This window comes from Manis pentadactyla, chromosome 12, assembly GCF_030020395.1.
Source record: "Manis pentadactyla isolate mManPen7 chromosome 12, mManPen7.hap1, whole genome shotgun sequence".
Lineage (NCBI taxonomy): Eukaryota > Metazoa > Chordata > Mammalia > Pholidota > Manidae > Manis > Manis pentadactyla.
In genome coordinates this window covers 28,880,368-28,901,715 of record NC_080030.1, presented here as the reverse complement: position 1 = coordinate 28,901,715, position 21,348 = coordinate 28,880,368, and the positions used below count along the sequence as shown (strand labels likewise).

The 21,348-nt window shown below is 41.5% G+C and overlaps 1 protein-coding gene across 7 annotated transcripts in view; it reads left to right on the top strand.

Moving 5' to 3' along the window:
• The window catches only part of FAM120B (family with sequence similarity 120 member B), a 102,869-nt gene that overhangs the window by 19,833 nt on the left and 61,688 nt on the right, over nt 1-21,348 (top strand). For 6 of the 7 annotated variants that reach the window (XM_057490262.1, XM_057490263.1, XM_057490260.1 and 3 more), the window contains exon 4: nt 10,219-10,320. The exons of the other annotated variant lie outside the window; for it this stretch is intronic. In XM_057490262.1, coding sequence (XP_057346245.1) covers nt 10,219-10,320 — 102 coding nt within the window. The remainder of the gene's footprint in view (nt 1-10,218; nt 10,321-21,348) is intronic. 7 annotated transcript variants of the gene reach the window in all.

The window sequence follows — 21,348 nt, the reverse complement described above, 5'->3', positions numbered from 1 at the left end:
TCGCTGGTCCACATTACAGAAAAAGGAGGGAATTTGACATCAGTGCTGACGTCAGTTTTGGAGAAGAGAGAAGTTGGTTTGGGCTGGTCTTCAGGCTGCTGCCCTTGCTGAGCCTGCGGCAGGGCTGTAGATCCGGAACTGGGACTGAAAAGCTGACTGTGGTTGGTGTTTCTATTAGAATATTTGCCTCAAAATTGACTTCCCTATGTCTTAATGAGAAAGGACATATTAGAAAATCTACTTGGTGTTAATTTAATAAAGTACCAGCGCCCATTGTGAGACTATCTTTACTTTCTTTGTATGTTACTTATAATCAAATCTCTTTGAGACGTCAACTCTAAACCTTTGTGTTGTGAACAGTTTTAGATGAAAGATGATCATTTCTTTACGTATAGTAAAAAATGCAGTTTTGTGACTGTTTCACTAGTTTCCCTAAGAGGCAGTTGGCAGGTGAGGTGAATGACAGCGGTTAAGTGTTCGTATCCAGTGAGTTCCTCAGCCTAATAAGATTTGTCTTTTGGCATGAGACACTGCAGTCCTTTCTGAAATAGGGTTCACAACACCATTCACTCATTGACCATTATTTCATTTATATGGAAACCTGGGCCAAGAGGATTACATAGAAAGTGGTGATGTCTTTTTTTTTTAAAACAACCTTACGAATAATTCTCAGATTTTCTTTTTGGTTTTTTTAGCATATGTATGTGTGAAATTTAGGCAAGTTGGATTTGTCCATTAAACTTACAGCTAATGAATGAGCCTCTGCTCTGGGCCCTATGTTGAAAACTGAGGCTCAGTGAAGAAGACAGAGTTCTTGCTACCAGGAGCTCCCAGTTGGGGTGGGTAGGTAGGGGACATAAGGCGGCATTGGCAGTAATATAGCCGAGAACACCTGGGGAGCCCACAGGAAAGGTGTCTGACACAGTAGTGGAGAGACTGATGCCTAAGCTGGGACTTGAAGGAAAAATAAGAGGTACCCAATGCCCGTCAAAGGTGCTGGGCCTCCTGGGAGAAGGGGTGAGGAGATGAGTGCCTAAAGCACATGAACACCATATCCAAATGTAGGGGTAAGAAGAGGCAAGGTGAGGGCGAGGACCCTGAGGTTCTCCAGCTCAGCGGCACATGGCCTGTATGTCAGAGCCCTCATTCTGGAGCCCCAGACCAGAGCTGCCGAGTCAGCCTCTGGGATCTGCTTGGGGTGATGGCTGATCCAAGTGAGGACCCTGCTGTGCGATGGGTATGCGGCCCATGCTCCAAGCTCTGCACTTGCATTCTGGGGTTTTGGGCAACTTTTGGGGGATCTTAATTAGGGAGAGCAACCTGATCAAATTTTCATTTAAAAAAGCTAAAAGCAGGAGGGGCGGAAGATGGCGGCATGAGTAGAGCAGCAGAAATCTCCTCCCAAAACAACATATATCTATGAAAATATAACAAAGACAACCCTACCTAGAATAAAGACCAGAGGACACAGGACAACATCCAGACCACATCCGCACCGGAGAGAACCCAGCAACTCGCGAAGGGGGTAAGATACAAGCCCCGGCCCCGCGGGAGCCGAGCGCCCCTCCCCCCAGCTCCTGGCGGGAGAAGAATAGGCAGAGCGGGAGGGAGACGGAGCCCAGGACTGCCGAACACCCAGCCCCAGCCATCTGGGCCAGAGTGCAGGGCGCTCGATACTAGGAAAACAGGGCAGCAAGAACAGTGAGCGGGCATTGGAGGCCGGGTGTCAGAGGACATAAGAAAAGCGCGCGACCATTTTTTTTTTTTTTTTTTTGCTTTTTTGCTGTTTTGTTTTGTTGAGCGCTTTTTTGAAGTCTTAAAGGGATAGGGACCCCAATACTAGGGAAACAGGGCAGCAAGACTGGTGAGCAGAGGCCTGAGGCTGGCACCGGAGAATAAAGAAAAACGAGCGACCACCTTTTTTTTTTTTAATTAAAAAAAATTTTTTTTTAATTTAAAATTTTTTTTTCTTTTTTTTTTTTTGGTGCTCGTTGTTTTGTTTTGGCGGGTGCTTTTTGGAAGTCTTAAAGGGACAGGGCGGGTCACTTAATCCAAAGGTAGGGAATCCAGAGATCTCTGGGCACCCTAACCCCTGGGCTGCAGGGAGCAGGGAGGCCCCTTACGGAGATAAATAGCCTCCCAGCTGCTCCTGCTCCAACGCGACTCCACCACTTTGGAGTAGCTGCCCGAGCCAGGCCACGCCCACAGCAACAGCGGAGATTAACTCCATAGCAGCCGGGCAGGAAGCAGAAGCCCTGTCTGCGCGCAGCTGCGCAGCACAAGCCACTAGAGGTCGCTGTTCTCCCAGGAGAGGAGGGCCACAAACCAACAAGAAGGGAAGTTCTTCCAGCCGTCACTCGTCCCAGTTCTGCAAACTATTCCTATCACCATGAAAAGGCAAAGCTACAGGCAGAAAAAGATCACAGAGACAACACCAGAGAAGGAGACAGACCTAACAGTCTTCCTGAAAAAGAATTCAAAATAAGAATCATAAACATGCTGACAGAGATGCACAGAAATACGCAAGAGAAATGGGATGAAGTCCGGAGGGAGATCACAGATGCCAGAAAGGAGATCGCAGAAATGAAACAAACTCTGGAAGGGTTTATAAGCAGAATGGATAGAATGCAAGAGGCCATTGATGGAATTGAAATCAGAGAACAGGAACGCATAGAAGCTGACGTAGAGAGAGACAAAAGGATCTCCAGGAATGAAACAATGTTAAGAGAACTGTGTGACCAATCCAAAAGGAACAATATCCGTATTATAGGGGTCCCAGAAGAAGAAGAGAGAGGCAAAGAGATGGAAAGTATCTTAGAAGAAATAATTGCTGAAAACTTCCCCAAACTGGGGGAGGAAATAATCGAACAGACCATGGAAATACACAGAACCCCCAACAGAAAGGATCCAAGAAGGGCAACACCAAGACACATAATAATTAAAATGGCAAAAATCAAGGACAAGGAAAGAGTTTTAAAGGCAGCTAGAGAGAAAAAGATCACCTATAAAGGAAAACCCATCAGGCTAACATCAGACTTCTCAGCAGAAACCCTACAGGCCAGAAGAGAATGGCATGATATATTTAATACAATGAAACAGAAGGGCCTTGAACCAAGGATACTGTGTCCAGCACGACTATCATTCAAATATGACGGTGGGATTAAACAATTCCCAGACAAACAAAAGCTGAGGGAATTGGCTTCCCACAAACCACCTCTACAGAACATCTTACAGGGACTGCTCTAGATGGGAGTACTCCTAGAAAGAGCACAGCACAAAACACCCAACATATGAAGAATCGAGGAGGAGGAATAAGAAGGGAGAGAAGAAAAGAATCTCCAGACAGTGTATATAACAGCTCAATAAGCGAGCTAAGTTAGGCAGTAAGATACTAAAGAGGCTAACCTTGAACCGTTGGTAACCACAAATTTAAAGCCTGCAATGGCAGTAAGTACATATCTCTCAATAGTCACCCTAAATGTAAATGGACTGAATGCACCAATCAAAAGACACAGAGTAATAGAATGGATAAAAAAGCAAGACCCATCTATATGCTGCTTACAAGAAACTCACCTCAAACCCAAAGACATGTACAGACTAAAAGTCAAGGGATGGAAAAACATATTTCAGGCAAACAACAGCAAGAAGAAAGCAGGGGTTGCAGTACTAATATCAGACAACATAGACTTCAAAACAAAGAAAGTAACAAGAGATAAAGAAGGACACTACATAATGATAAAGGGCTCAGTCAAACAAGAGGATATAACCATTATAAATATATATGCACCCAACACAGGAGCACCAGCATATGTGAAACAAATACTAACAGAACTAAAGGGGGATATAGACTGCAATGCATTCATTCTAGGAGACTTCAACACACCACTCACCCCAAAGGATAGATCCACTGGGCAGAAAATAAGTAAGGACACGGAAGCACTGAACAACACAGTAGAGCAGATGGACCTACTAGACATCTATAGAACTCTACATCCAAAAGCAACAGGATATACATTCTTCTCAAGTGCACATGGAACATTCTCCAGAATAGACCACATACTAGGCCACAAAAAGAGCCTCAGAAAATTCCAAAAGATTGAAATCCTACCAACCAACTTTTCAGACCACAAAGGCATAAAACTAGAAATAAACTGTACGAAGAAAGCAAAGAGGCTCACAAACACGTGGAGGTTTAACAACACGCTCCTAAATAATCAATGGATCAATGACCAAATCAAAATGGAGATCCAGCAATATATGGAAACAAGTGACAACAACAACACTAAGCCCCAACTTCTGTGGGACACAGCAAAAGCAGTCATAAGAGGAAAGTATATAGCAATCCAAGCATATTTAAAAAAGGAAGAACAATCCCAAATGAATGGTCTAATGTCACAATTATCGAAATTGGAAAAAGAACAGATGAGGCCTAAGGTCAGCAGAAGGAGGGACATAATAAAGATCAGAGATGAAATAAATAAAATTGAGAAGAATAAAACAATAGCAAAAATCAATGAAACCAAGAGCTGGTTCTTCGAGAAAATAAACAAAATAGATAAGCCTCTAGCCAGACTTATTAAGAAGAAAAGAGAGTCAACACAAATCAACAGTATCAGAAACGAGAAAGGAAAAATCACGACAGACCCCACAGAAATACAAAGAATTATTAGAGAATACTATGAAAACCTATATGCTAACAAGCTGGGAAACCTAGGAGAAATGGACAACTTCCTAGAAAAATACAACCTTCCAAGATTGACCCAGAAAGAAACAGAAAATATAAACAGACCAATTACCAGCAACGAAATTGAAGCGGTAATCAAAAAACTACCAAAGAACAAAACCCCTGGGCCAGATGGATTTACCTCGGAATTTTATCAGACATACAGGGAAGACATAATACCCATTCTCCTTAAAGTTTTCCAAAAAATAGAGGAGGAGGGGATACTCCCAAACTCATTCTATGAAGCTAACATCACCCTAATACCAAAACCAGGCAAAGACCCCACCAAAAAAGAAAACTACAGACCAATATCCCTGATGAACGTAGATGCAAAAATACTCAACAAAATATTAGCAAACCGAATTCAAAAATACATCAAAAGGATCATACACCATGACCAAGTGGGATTCATCCCAGGGATGCAAGGATGGTACAACATTCGAAAGTCCATCAACATCATCCACTACATCAACAAAAAGAAAGACAAAAACGACATGATCATCTCCATAGATGCTGAAAAAGCATTTGACAAAGTTCAACATCCATTCATGATAAAAACTCTCAGCAAAATGGGAATAGAGGGCAAGTACCTCAACATAATAAAGGCCATCTACGATATACCCACAGCCAACATTATATTGAACAGCGAGAAGCTGAAAGCATTTCCTCTGAGATCGGGAACTAGACAGGGATGCCCACTCTCTCCACTGTTATTCAACATAGTACTGGAGGTCCTAGCCATGGCAATCAGACAAAACAAAGAAATACAAGGAATCCAGATTGGTAAAGAAGAAGTTAAACTGTCACTATTTGCAGATGACATGATACTGTACATAAAAAACCCTAAAGACTCCACCCCAAAACTAGTAGAACTGATATCGGAATACAGCAAAGTTGCAGGATACAAAATCAACACACAGAAATCTGTGGCTTTCCTATACACTAACAATGAACCAACAGAAAGAGAAATCAGGAAAACAACTCCATTCACAATTGCCTCAAAAAAAAATAAAATACCTAGGAATAAACCTAAACAAAGAAGTGAAAGACTTATACTCTGAAAATTACAAGTCACTCTTAAGAGAAATTAAAGGGGACACTAACAGATGGAAACTCATCCCATGCTCGTGGCTAGGAAGAATTAATATCGTTAAAATGGCCATCCTGCCCAAAGCAATATACAGATTTGATGTAATCCCTATGAAACTACCAGCAACATTCTTCAATGAACTGGAACAAATAATTCAAAAATTCATATGGAAACACCAAAGACCCCGAATAGCCAAAGCAATCCTGAGAAAGAAGAATAAAGTAGGGGGGATCGCACTCCCCAACTTCAAGCTCTACTATAAAGCCATAGTAATCAAGACAATTTGGTACTGGCACAAGAGCAGAGCCACAGACCAATGGAACAGACTAGAGAATCCAGACATTAACCCAGACATATATGGTCAATTAATATTTGATAAAGGAGCCATGGAAATACAATGGCGAAATGACAGTCTCTTCAACAGGTGGTGCTGGCAAAACTGGACAGCTACATGTAGGAGAATGAAACTGGACCATTGTCTAACCCCATTTACAAAAGTAAACTCAAAATGGATCAAAGACCTGAATGTAAGCCATGAAACCATTAAACTCTTGGATGAAAACATAGGCAAAAACCTCTTAGACATAAACATGAGTGACCTCTTCTTGAACATATCTCCCCGGGCAAGGAAAACAACAGCAAAAATGAGTAAGTGGGACTATATTAAGCTGAAAAGCTTCTGTACAGCAAAAGACACCATCAATAGAACAAAAAGGATCCCTACAGTATGGGAGAATATATTTGAAAATGACACATCCAATAAAGGCTTGACGTCCACAATATATAAAGAGCTCACACGCCTCAACAAACAAAAAACAAATAACCCAATTAAAAAATGGGCAGAGGAACTGAACAGACAGTTCTCCAAAAAAGAAATACAGATGGCCAACAGACACATGAAAACATGCTCCACATCGCTAGTTATCAGAGAAATGCAAATTAAAACTACAATGAGGTATCACCTCACACCAGTAAGGATGGCTGCCATCCAAAAGACAAACAACAACAAATGTTGGCGAAGCTGTGGAGAAAGGGGAACCCTCCTACACTGCTGGTGGGAATGTAAGTTAGTTCAACCATTGTGGAAAGCAGTATGGAGGTACATCAAAATGCTCAAAACAGACCTACCATTTGACCCAGGACTTGCACTCCTAGGAATTTACCCTAAGAATGCAGCAATCAAGTATGAGAAAGATCAGTGCACCCCTATGTTTATCGCAGCACTATTTACAATAGCCAAGAATTGGAAGCAACCTAAATGTCCATCGATAGATGAATGGATAAAGAAGATGTGGTACATATACACAATGGAATACTACTCAGCCATAAGAAAAGGGCAAATCCAATCATTTGCAGCAACATGGATGGAGCTGGAGGGTATTATGCTCAGTGAAACAAGCCAAGCGGACAAAGAGAAATGCCAAATGATTTCACTTATCTGTGGAATATAAGGACAAAGGCAAAACTGAAGGAACAAAACAGCAGCAGAATCAAAGAAATCAAGAATGGACTAACAGGTACCAAAGGGAAAGGGACTGGGGAGGAAGGGTGGGTAGGGAGGGATAAGGGGCGGGGGAGAAGTAGGGGCGTATTAAGATAAACATGCATGGGGGGTAGTAGAAAAGGGAGGGCTGTACAACACAGAGAAGGCAAGTAGTGATTCTACAACATTTTGCTATGCTGATGGACAGTGACTGTAAAGGGGTTTATAGGGGAGACCTGGTATAGGGGAGAGCCTAGTAAACATAATATTCGTCATGTAAATGTAGATTAGTGATACCAAAAACAAAACAAAACAAAACAAAAGGGCAGTTCCTGTGTGGTAACCTCCAATGAGTTGTACACAAGGGTATAAAGGGCATATAAAAGTGTAGGCAAAGAGTCTGTTTGCGTTTATACAGAAGATCAAAGCCTAATTGGGCTACCCCGAAAATGAACTAAGATACGATATGAAAGAGAACTTCCAACATCAGCACTCTCTGGAAGACTCATGCCAGAAGATGATCATCAAAAAACCCCAACAAAGATCCACGCACTGCTACAGCTGTAGATGCACTCATCCCACCAGTTCCTGGACTTGCCATGGGAATGAGGAAGGAGATATCTAAGCTGGCCTGTGCATACAGTAAAACAACAAATTTGACTGGATCTATACTGTTGGAACTCAACCAAGAATTAGGAGAAGTGCAAATTGTAGCGCTCCAAAATCTTACAACTACAGACTATTTACTGTTAAAAGAACATAAGGGATGTGAACATTCCCCAGGAATGGGTTGTTTTAATTTGTCTGATTTCTCTCAGACTGTTCAAGTTCAGTTGGACAATATCCACCATATCATAGATAAGTTTTCACAAATGCCTAAGGTGCCTAACTGGTTTTCTTGGTTTCCCTGGAGATGGCTGGTAATTACAGATATGCTTTGGTTATGTAACTATACTCCTATTATGTTAATGTGTGTGCGCAATTTAAGTAGTAGCTTAAAACCTATACCTGCTGAAGTTACTCTACAAGAAGATATGTCAAAGAAATAATCAATCTTCCCACGTTTTCTGCCGCCTGCTACTTCTATAGCTTTTCTTCTTCCTTCCTAATTACAACCCTTAAATAGAATTCGTGCCTCATATCAAATTTACCGAGTATCATAATTCTTCCAAGTGGTAAAGATACCTCAAGACAAATGCTGGGCATAGAAGCTACAGGGCATAAATATGGAAAGAAGTAAAAAGCTAACCATTTCAAACAATAAGGCTTCTCTCTCACTTACCAACTTTACATTTCCCTGTATGGCCCCGGAAGATGACTGGTTAGCCAGAGACGGGTAAGATTCCTCAAGGGAGGAACAACCTAAGACAGGCACAGTCGCAGGGGGGTCATCAGGTGAGAAATTGGGGATCAACAGAGGTGAGGCTTAGAACCTCACCCCCCCTGTTCTGAGAAAAATCTTCTGCATACGTGGATGTTTTATTGCCCTGGTCTAGCTTGGATTAACACATAGTCTACAGGCACACACCTGATCATCTACATTTGCTCTCTTACAACACTAAACTATGTTTTCTACCTTTATCTTGTATCTACCTACCACTTCAGCATTTTATTAAAAATAATAATAATAAAGAGAGAAATGTGGTATCCACATATAAATCAAGTATAAAAACCAAATGAGTATTCATATTTGAACTGACTGTTTATAGTTCATAATGCATGAGCAAAACCGAAAGTTTCTGTGATGACTGCCCTTGTACTGTTCACTATGTAACTTATTCATTATGTAAGAATTTGTTCTCCATGTAAGAACTTGTTTGTTATGCCTCAGAAGATTGGAGACTGACGAAAATTAGGCTTGGGGTGGATTAATGATTGTGCATTGAGCATTGACTCCCCTATACAGAATTTTATTGTCGTTAACAACCATTTGATCAGTAAATATGAGAGATGCCCTCACAAAAAAAAAAAAAAAAAAAAGGACAGACTTCCAATGGTAAAATAAATAAGTAACTGGGATGTAATATATAGCATAAGGAATATAGTCAAGATATTGTAACAGCTTGGTAGGGTGATAGCTGGAACCTAGAATTATGTATATAAATGTTTTATCACTGTGTTGTACACTTGAAACTAATGTAATGTAATACTGTGCGTCAAGTACCCTTCAATAAAAAATAATTATCTAAAAAAAAAAGCTAAAAGCAAAAACTGGCATTTACTTGGAAAGGTGCTTGGATGGAGTTTAGACTGAAGTTGGCCTGACCAGGGGTGCATCAAGGGACAGGAGGCACCCGCGAGTCGGGGGACAGTGGTGCTGGTGAGGAGGCCGCTCTGGGGCACAAGACGGGCTCTGTGAACTGGAAGGGCTTCTTCCCACTTCTGCTCACTTTGCCGAGGAGGAAGAATGGGGTTCACGCAAATGGCATACGGTGATTAGTAATTCCACAGTGCCTCTGTTCTGGGGTATTGCTGTCAGCTTTTTGAATTATCTCACGTAATAAGAGTGAATCATAATAAAACAGTGAATTTAAGGCTAGAAAGGACTATCATATCTGCACAGTTTTCCCTGAATGTTTTCAGGATCATTGTGCGAGTGGGAGGGGAAGTGGGGAAGGACATTGCAGGAGCTGCTGGGTGGTGAGCTCTGTGCGCCCATTATTGTTCACTCACCCAGATCATCCCACCAGTTCCTTCACCCCAGAGGCCACTCTTCTTGTTGGAATGAACGGATGGCCTGTAGACTAGAGAGTGGGGGCTGACTGCTGGATGCTTGAGGTCATTCTTAGTGACTGTGGAGGTTAAGACTTATGCTTACCAGCTTGGGTCAGCCTCCAGCAGGGTGGCGTCTGTTACACCGCTAGCCTGGTGACTTGTCAGCACTCATGTGCATCTGATCTGCCTTATGTCTGCTTTATGCAGGTGGCTCCAGCACCTGTCCTGCTGTCAAGGAGTGGTTTGTCTACTCAGGGAACCCTCTCAGGCACCCGGACTTCGTCAGGCCTCTGCCGATGAACATTCCAGGTACAGACAGCCTTGACTCAAGTAAATCACTAATTCATTTACCATATCATACAAGTCCAATAATGGATCCAATGTGGAAACATATTTTTCCAGATCTGTACATACAGTAATTTTCATCTCAGCCTGGGCCCAAGAGAAATGTATTTATCTAACAAAGGTCTAAAACTCCCCAGGGAGGCATTACACACATACCTTGGAGAAGCTTTGGTCTCAGTTCCAGACCACAGCAGTAAAGCAAATATCACAATAAAGTGAGCCAAGTGAATTTTTGGTTTCCTAGTGCATGTAAAAGTCATGTTTACACTTCTACTATAGTCTGTTAAGTCTAGAAAAACAGTGTTGATACCTTAATTTAAGTATACTTTATTGGTAAAAACAGCTACCCACTGCTGGGCTTGCAGCAAGCTGTAGTCACCGATCACACATCGCCACAGCCAGTGTGACGATGGGCAAGTTTGAAGTACTGCTCGAAGCCACGTTGTGCCACAGAGACCTGATGCGAGCAAATGCTTTTGGAAAATGGTGCCGGTGGACTCCTGATGGGGTTGCCTGGACCTTTAATATGTAAAAAAGCAGTCTCTGTGAAGCTCTGTCCAGCAAAGCGTGATAAAACAAGTGTGTCTCTGTGGATCACCCTGGGCCCGCCTGCTGCACTAGCTGCCATTCGCCCTGTACCCTGCTCAGGCCCACGCCGGGGGTGGGGCTGGGCACGAAGGGAGCATGCTGAGGTCAGAGCCGCTGCTGCCGGATCCTCAGGGCCTGACACCAGCGTGTTCCACAGCAAATATGCACTGAATTAATAGGACTGGGTTCTTGATACTCTGCTTGGGTCAACCCTTACCTTCTCTCCATTTATGAAAGTTTATTTTGATGAACAGAAAGGGGAGATAAAAGAAAATTATCCTAACTGGCAAAATAAGTTTTCTTTTCATGAGAGGCATCTTTAACATACAGTGGGTAGGAAGGAAAATGCAGAGTTCACCTAAAACTTAGTTGAAGTAAGTCCTTTTTTCCTACATGTTCATAGCGTCTGAAAAGTCAAGCATCTGACTAGAAATCAGTATTCTGCACAAAGAGGATGCTTCAGGAGTACTTTTAGCAGCCCTTGTCATTGTTTTAGAGAACAAATATTTTTCTAAAATTACGATACTCCATTTTTGTATTTGTTAAATTCTCTCATGGCACCTCATTTCCGTCACACAGGCCTATAATTTACCAAATAAGGCTTTGAGCACTGCAAAGTGTTTTTCTTTTTTTTGTTTGTTTGTGAGGGCATCTCTCATATTTATTGATCAAATGGTTGTTAACAACAATAGAATTCTGTATAGGGGAGTCAATGCTCAATGCACAATCATTAATCCACCCCAAGCCTAATTTTCGTCAGTCTCCAATCTTCTGAGGCATAACAAACAAGTTCTTACATGGAGAACAAATTCTTACATAATGAATAAGTTACATAGTGAACAGTACAAGGGCAGTCATCACAGAAACTTTCGGTTTTGCTCATGCATTATGAACTATAAACAGTCAGTTCAAATATGAATACTCATTTGGTTTTTATACTTGATTTATATGTGGATACCACATTTCTCTCTTTATTATTATTATTTTTAATAAAATGCTGAAGTGGTAGGTAGATACAAGATAAAGGTAGAAAACATAGTTTAGTGTTGTAAGAGAGCAAATGTAGATGATCAGGTGTGTGCCTGTAGACTATGTGTTAATCCAAGCTAGACCAGGGCAATAAAACATCCACGTATGCAGAAGATTTTTCTCAGAACAGGGGGGGTGAGGTTCTAAGCCTCACCTCTGTTGATCCCCAATTTCTCACCTGATGACCCCCCTGCGACTGTGCCTGTCTTAGGTTGTTCCTCCCTTGAGGAATCTTACCCGTCTCTGGCTAACCAGTCATCTTCCGGGGCCATACAGGGAAATGTGAAGTTGGTAAGTGAGAGAGAAGCCTTATTGTTTGAAAAAGTTAGCTTTTTACTTCTTTGCATATTTATGCCCTGTGGCTTCTATGCCCAGCATTTGTCTTGAGGTATCTTTACCACTTGGAAGAATTATGATACTCGGTAAATTTGATATGAGGCACGAATTCTATTTAAGGGTTGTAATTAGGAAGGAAGAAGAAAAGCTATAGAAGTAGCAGGCGGCAGAAAACGTGGGAAGATTGATTATTTCTTTGACATATCTTCTTGTAGAGTAACTTCAGCAGGTATAGGTTTTAAGCTACTACTTAAATTGCGCACGCACATTAACATAATAGGAGTATAGTTACATAACCAAAGCATACCTGTAATTACCAGCCATCACCGGTGAAACCAAGAAAACCAGTTAGGCACCTTAGGCATTTGTGAAAACTTATCTATGATATGGTGGATATTGTCCAACTGAACTTGAACAGTCTGAGAGAAATCAGACAAATTAAAACAACCCATTCCTGGGGAATGTTCACATCCCTTATGTTCTTTTAACAGTAAATAGTCTGTAGTTGTAAGATTTTGGAGCGCTACAATTTGCACTTCTCCTAATTCTTGGTTGAGTTCCAACAGTATAGATCCAGTCAAATTTGTTGTTTTACTGTATGCACAGGCCAGCTTAGATATCTCCTTCTTCATTCCCATGGCAAGTCCAGGAGCTGGTGGGATGAGTGCATCTACAGCTGTAGCAGTGCGTGGATCTTTGTTGGGGTTTTTTGATGATCATCTTCTGGCATGAGTCTTCCAGAGAGTGCTGATGTTGGAAGTTCTCTTTCATATCGTATCTTAGTTCATTTTCGGGGCAGCCCAATTAGGCTTTGATCTTCTGTATAAACGCAAACAGACTCTTTGCCTACACTTTTATATGCCCTTTATACCCTTGTGTAGAACTCATTGGAGTTTACCACAAAGGAACTGCCCCTTTTTTTTTTTGGTGTCACTAATCTACACTTACATGACGAATATTATGTTTACTAGGCTCTCCCCTATACCAGGTCTCCCCTATAAACCCCTTTACAGTCACTGTCCATCAGCATAGCAAAATGTTGTAGAATCACTACTTGCCTTCTCTGTGTTGTACAGCCCTCCCTTTTCTACTACCCCCCATGCATGTTTATCTTAATACGCCCCTACTTCTCCCCCGCCCCTTATCCCTCCCTACCCACCCTTCCTCCCCAGTCCCTTTCCCTTTGGTACCTGTTAGTCCATTCTTGATTTCTTTGATTCTGCTGCTGTTTTGTTCCTTCAGTTTTGCCTTTGTCCTTATATTCCACAGATAAGTGAAATCATTTGGCATTTCTCTTTGTCCGCTTGGCTTGTTTCACTGAGCATAATACCCTCCAGCTCCATCCATGTTGCTGCAAATGATTGGATTTGCCCTTTTCTTATGGCTGAGTAGTATTCCATTGTGTATATGTACCACATCTTCTTTATCCATTCATCTATCGATGGACATTTAGGTTGCTTCCAATTCTTGGCTATTGTAAATAGTGCTGCGATAAACATAGGGGTGCACTGATCTTTCTCATACTTGATTGCTGCATTCTTAGGGTAAATTCCTAGGAGTGCAAGTCCTGGGTCAAATGGTAGGTCTGTTTTGAGCATTTTGATGTACCTCCATACTGCTTTCCACAATGGTTGAACTGACTTACATTCCCACCAGCACTGTAGAAGGGTTCCCCTTTCTCCACAGCCTCGCCAACATTTGTTGTTGTTTGTCTTTTGGATGGCAGCCATCCTTACTGGTGTGAGGTGATACCTCATTGTAGTTTTAATTTGCATTTCTCTGATAACTAGCGATGTGGAGCATGTTTTCATGTGTCTGTTGGCCATCTGTATTTCTTTTTTGGAGAACTGTCTGTTCAGTTCCTCTGCCCATTTTTTAATTGGGTTATTTGTTTTTTGTTTGTTGAGGCATGTGAGCTCTTTATATATTGTGGACGTCAAGCCTTTATCGGATGTGTCATTTTCAAATATATTCTCCCATACTGTAGGGTTCCTTTTTGTTCTATTGATGGTGTCTTTTGCTGTTCAGAAGCTTTTCAGCTTAATATAGTCCCACTTATTCATTTTTGCTGTTGTTTTCCTTGCCCAGGGAGATATGTTCAAGAAGAGGTCACTCATGTTTATGTCTAAGAGGTTTTTGCCTATGTTTTCTTCCAAGAGTTTAATGGTTTCATGACTTACATTCAGGTTTTTCATCCATTTTGAGTTTACTTTTGTATATGGGGTTAGACAATGGTCCAGTTTCATCCTCCTACATGTAGCTGTCCAGTTTTGCCAGCACCATCTGTTGAAGAGACTGTCATTTCGCCACTGTATGTCCATGGCTCCATTATCAAATATTAATTGACCATATATGTCTGGGTTAATGTCTGGATTCTCTAGTCTGTTCCATTGGTCTGTGGCTCTGCTCTTGTGCCAGTACCAAATTGTCTTGATTACTATGGCTTTATAGTAGAGCTTGAAGTTGGGGAGTGCGATCCCCCCTACTTTATTCTTCTTTCTCAGGATTGCTTTGGCTATTCGGGGTCTTTGGTGTTTCCATATGAATTTTTGAATTATTTGTTCCAGTTCATTGAAGAATGTTGCTGGTAGTTTCATAGGGATTGCATCAAATCTGTATATTGCTTTGGCAGGATGGCCATTTTGACGATATTAATTCTTCCTAGCCACGAGTATGGGATGAGTTTCCATCTGTTAGTGTCCCCTTTAATTTCTCTTAAGAGTGACTTGTAGTTTTCAGAGTATAAGTCTTTCACTTCTTTGTTTAGGTTTATTCCTAGGTATTTTATTTTTTTTGAGGCAATTGTGAATGGAGTTGTTTTCCTGATTTCTCTTTCTGTTGGTTCATTGTTAGTGTATAGGAAAGCCACAGATTTCTGTGTGTTGATTTTGTATCCTGCAACTTTGCTGTATTCCGATATCAGTTCTAGTAGTCTTGGGGTGGAGTCTTTAGGGTTTTTTATGTACAGTATCATGTCATCTGCAAATAGTGACAGTTTAACTTCTTCTTTACCAATCTGGATTCCTTGTATTTCTTTGTTTTGTCTGATTGCCGTGGCTAGGACCTCCAGTACTATGTTAAATAACAGTGGAGAGAGTGGGCATCCCTGTCTAGTTCCCAATCTCAGAGGAAATGCTTTCAGCTTCTCGCTGTTCAATAGAATGTTGGCTGTGGGTTTATCATAGATGGCCTTTATTATGTTGAGGTACTTGCCCTCTATTCCCATTTTGCTGAGAGTTTTTATCATGAATGGATGTTGAACTTTGTCAAATGCTTTTTCAGCATCTATGGAGATGATCATGTCGTTTTTGTCTTTCTTTTTGTTGATGTGGTGGATGATGTTGATGGACTTTCGAATGTTGTACCATCCTTGCATCCCTGGGATGAATCCCACTTGGTCATGGTGTATGATCCTTTTGATGTATTTTTGAATTCGGTTTGCTAATATTTTGTTGAGTATTTTTGCATCTACGTTCATCAGGGATATTGGTCTGTAGTTTTCTTTTTTGGTGGGGTCTTTGCCTGGTTTTGGTATTAGGGTGATGTTAGCTTCATAGAATGAGTTTGGGAGTTTCCCCTCCTCCTCTATTTTTTGGAAAACTTTAAGGAGAATGGGTATTATGTCTTCCCTGTATGTCTGATAAAATTCCGAGGTAAATCCATCTGGCCCGGGAGTTTTGTTCTTTGGTAGTTTTTTGATTACCGCTTCAATTTCGTTGCTGGTGCTTGGTCTGTTTATATTTTCTGTTTCTTTCTGGGTCAATCTTGGAAGGTTGTATTTTTCTAGGAAGTTGTCCATTTCTCCTAGGTTTCCCAGCTTGTTAGCATATATAGGTTTTCATAGTATTCTCTAATAATTCTTTGTATTTCCGTGGGGTCCGTCGTGATTTTTCCTTTCTCGTTTCTGATACTGTTGATTTGTGTTGACTCTCTTTTCTTCTTAATAAGTCTGGCTAGAGGCTTATCTATTTTGTTTATTTTCTCGAAGAACCAGCTCTTGGTTTCATTGATTTTTGCTATTGTTTTATTCTTCTCAATTTTATTTATTTCATCTCTGATCTTTATTATGTCCCTCCTTCTGCTGACCTTAGGCCTCATCTGTTCTTCTTTTTCCAATTTCGATAATTGTGACATTAGACCATTCATTTGGGATTGTTCTTCCTTTTTTAAATATGCTTGGATTGCTATATACTTTCCTCTTAAGACTGCTTTTGCTGCGTCCCACAGAAGTTGGGGCTTAGTGTTGTTGTTGTCATTTGTTTCCATATATTGCCGGATCTCCATTTTGATTTGGTTATTGATCCATTGATTATTTAGGAGCGTGTTGTTAAGCCTCCACGTGTTTGTGAGCCTCTTTGCTTTCTTTGTACAGTTTATTTCTAGTTTTATGCCTTTGTGGTCTGAAAAGTTGGTTGGTAGGATTTCAATCTTTTGGAATTTTCTGAGGCTCTTTTTGTGGCCTAGTATGTGGTCTATTCTGGAGAATGTTCCATGTGCACTTGAGAAGAATGTATATCCTGTTGCTTTTGGATGTAGAGTTCTATAGATGTCTAGTAGGTCCATCTGCTCTACTGTGTTGTTCAGTGCTTCCGTGTCCTTACTTATTTTCTGCCCAGTGGATCTATCCTTTGGGGTGAGTGGTGTGTTGAAGTCTCCTAGAATGAATGCATTGCAGTCTATATCCCCCTTTAGTTCTGTTAGTATTTGTTTCACATATGCTGGTGCTCCTGTGTTGGGTGCATATATATTTATAATGGTTATATCCTCTTGTTTGACTGAGCCCTTTATCATTATGTAGTGTCCTTCTTTATCTCTTGTTACTTTCTTTGTTTTGAAGTCTATGTTGTCTGATATTAGTACTGCAACCCCTGCTTTCTTCTTGCTGTTGTTTGCCTGAAATATGTTTTTCCATCCCTTGACTTTTAGTCTGTACATGTCTTTGGGTTTGAGGTGAGTTTCTTGTAAGCAGCATATAGATGGGTCTTGCTTTTTTATCCATTCTATTACTCTGTGTCTTTTGATTGGTGCATTCAGTCCATTTACATTTAGGGTGACTATTGAGAGATATGTACTTACTGCCATTGCAGGCTTTAAATTTGTGGTTACCAACGGTTCAAGGTTAGCCTCTTTAGTATCTTACTGCCTAACTTAGCTCGCTTATTGAGCTGTTATATACACTGTCTGGAGATTCTTTTCTTCTCTCCCTTCTTATTCCTCCTCCTCGATTCTTCATATGTTGGGTGTTTTGTGCTGTGCTCTTTCTAGGAGTACTCCCATCTAGAGCAGTCCCTGTAAGATGTTCTGTAGAGGTGGTTTGTGGGAAGCCAATTCCCTCAGCTTTTGTTTGTCTGGGAATTGTTTAATCCCACCGTCATATTTGAATGATAGTCGTGCTGGACACAGTATCCTTGGTTCAAGGCCCTTCTGTTTCATTGTATTAAGTATATCATGCCATTCTCTTCTGGCCTGTAGGGTTTCTGTTGAGAAGTCTGATGTTAGCCTGATGGGTTTTCCTTTATAGGTGACCTTTTTCTCTCTAGCTGCCTTTAAAACTCTTTCTTTGTCCTTGATCTTTGCCATTTTAATTATTATGTGTCTTGGTGTTGTCCTCCTTGGATCCTTTCTGTTGGGGGTTCTGTGTATTTCCGTGGTCTGTTCGATAAGTTCCTCCCCCAGTTTGGGGAAGTTTTCAGCAATTATTTCTTCTAAGATACTTTCCATCTCTTTTCCTCTCTCTTCTTCTTCCGGAACCCCTATAATACGGATATTGTTCCTTTTGGATTGGTCACACAGTTCTCTTAATATTGTTTCATTCCTGGAGATCCTTTTATCTCTCTCTACGTCAGCTTCTATGCGTTCCTGTTCTCTTGTTTCAATTCCATCAATGGCCTCTTGCATCCTATCCATTCTGCTTATAAACTCTTCCAGAGTTTGTTTCATTTCTGCGATCTCCTTTCTGGCATCTGTGATCTCCCTCCGGACTTCATCCCATTTCTCTTGCGTATTTCTCTGCATCTCTGTCAACATGTTTATGATTCTTATTTTGAATTCTTTTTCAGGAAGACTGGTTAGGTCTGTCTCCTTCTCTGGTGTTGTCTCTGTGATCTTTTTCTGCCTGTAGCTTTGCCTTTTCATGGTGATAGGAATAGTTTGCAGAGCTGGGACGAGTGATGGCTGGAAGGACTTCCTTTCTTGTTGGTTTGTGGCCCTCCTCTCCTGGGAGAACAGCGGCCTATAGTGGCTTGTGCTGCGCAGCTGCGCGCAGACAGGGTTTCTGCTTCCTGCCCGTCTGCTGTGGAGTTAATCTCCGCTGTTGCTTTGGGCATGGCCTGGCTCAGGCAGCAGGTCCAAAGTGGTGGAGTCGCATTGGAGGGGGAGCTGCTGGGAGGCTATTTATCTCCGTAAGGGGCCTCCCTGCTCCCTGCAGCCCAGGGGTTAGGGTGCCCAGAGATCCCCGGATTCCCTACCTCTGGATTAAGTGTCCCGCCCTGCCCCTTTAAGACTTCCAAAAAGCACCCGCCAAAACAAAACAACACCACAAAAAAAAAAAAAAAAAAGGTGGCCACTCGTTTTTCTTTATTCTCCGGCGCCAGCCTCAGGCATCTGCTCACCGGTCTTGCTGCCCTGTTTCCCTAGTATTGGGGTCCCTGTCCCTTTAAGACTTCCAAAAAGCACTCGCCAAAACAAAACAGCAAAAAAAAACCTGGTTGCTCTCTTTTCTGGTGTCCTCCGGCGCCAGGCCACCGGTGCCCGCTCTCTGTTCTTGCTGCCCTGTTTCCCTAGTATTGGGGTCCCTATCCCTTTCAGACTTCCAAAAAGCACTCACCAAAACAAAACAGAAAAAAAAAAAAATTGATCGCTCGTTTTTCTTATGTCCTCTGGCACCCGGCCTCCGGTGCCCGCTCACTGTTCTTACTGCCCTGTTTTCCTAGTATCCAGGGCCCCCTGCGCATGCACTGTGTCTGCACTCTGGCCCGATGGATGGGGCTGGGTGTTCGGCAGTCCTGGGCTCCGTCTCCCTCCTGCTCTGCCTATTCTTCTCCCGCTGGAGTTGGGGGGATAGGCGCTCGGCTCCCGCCGAGCCGGGGCTTGTATCTTACCCCCTTCATGAGGCCCTGGGTTCTCTCAGGTGCGGATGTGGTCTGGATATTGTCCTGTGTCCTCTGGTCTTTATTCTAGGAAGGGTTGTCTTTGTTATATTTTCATAGATATCTGTGGTTTTGGGAGGAGATTTCCGCTGCTCTACTCACACCGCCATCTTCCGCCCATCCTCACAAAGTGTTTTTCTTAAAAGTGGAATTGCCGTAGGAGAGAAGCTGAGGAAGTTATTACAGGAGCTATTTCCATATTCTCTCAGTCAGTGATACATTCAAACCTAAAAAGGTACTTATTACAAAGTGAAGATGAATTCTCATTTGTTTTTACAGCAGTGTTTTTAAAAGACAAAAGAACTTTTCAGAAATGTTTGTAATATAATTTCCATCTTACAGTGCCTTTCCAAAAATAATACAGAAAGGGATTATTATAATTCTCCTCATGCTTTAATTAAGAAGAATACTTGTCTCTTCATCATTATATTATAAGCTAATTCTAAAGGCCACTCCATGTAATGTTTTAATAAACTCTAGAAGTCAAACTGTCAGAGGCACTACATTCTCCTTGGCACTGCTGGAAGTATGGCGCTTATGCATGTGGCAGCCATGGACTACATGTCAGGGTCCTGATTCTAGAAGGAGCTTGAGAAGCTGGGCCTGCATGGAGGGCCATATCCAAAGGCACGTCCATCCTCTACCTGAGTAAACTGGAAACATGATTTTGAGCTTTTGTTGCAGATGATTTATATGAATGACTGTGTATGCTTATATCAATAATGATTCAAGAATGACAAGAATTTAAAATTTGAATGCTTTTCTATAACCATGAGGGAAAATGCCAAATGGTTTTTAGACTGAAATGAAAGACCGTCAGATTCCTGTCCCTGGTGTTTTCTGTTGCTCAAATCATGTGTGATTTGAAACTGGAATCCCTGGCAATCCTCTTCCTCCACCTCATCCCAAGAGTCTGAGACTTGCAGGACCTCCCACTTGGCTGCGATGCACCAGCTGTAGGATGAGAGCCACAGTTTCTGAGTCAGATGGTTCTCCTGTCACCATTAGCTTGGGCATTACCTTAGCAACCTGTGTTGGGGTTCCCTTGTTCTCCTGAGATGGTTTTAGGTCGGTCTCATAAACGTATTTTCAGTGAGTGTCCCAATATAGTGGCCAGAGTGTTCTTTCTTAAAGACTTTTTCTTCTAACAGCACATATGATTTAATGCTTGCTGTCTTAAATGGTAAAAATAAAGAAATCACAGGCATTTTTGAACAAAGTGAAAAGGTGACAGAATTGGGGGCCATAAAAATTAGAGAGATTTCCCAAGGATTAAGAAGGGGAAAGAATTAAAATTGCCCAGCACGGTTGGGTTAGAAAAATAAATTTTATAACTGGTATATTTTTTTCAGGGAACTCGTTCATGAGCATATTTCCCATCTGTGATCCCCATCTTCATGTGTGTGCCTGTGTGTGGGTTATGCACACAGATATATATGTATATATACATATATGTATGTTATGTATATATATAATCTGTATTATGTTTATAATATTATATATATTACGTTTCATTTATCTTACAGTATATCATGAGAGATGAGGTTTCTGATATCATGAGAGATGAGGTTTCTGATACCATGAGAAAGGTTCAATTCATTTTCCTTTCCTCAGACACGATTCTTAAAGGGCCCCAGCTTGTCCACCCTGTGCTCATTCATTCTTGGCATCCATGCAGCCCGCTCTCCCTCTGTGTCCTCGCTCACTAATGTTCTGTATTTGTGGAGTGAATGTTGGACTAAACAACAGGCGAGCATTTAAAATAGTTTCTTTAATCCCTAGAATTGGAGATTCTTCTTTAGACAAAGTATAGGTGAGTCCCCTCCCCCCACCAAACTCAATGTCACTTTTTAGGCATTTAACTACTCCCTTATTTTAGAAACCTTGGAAT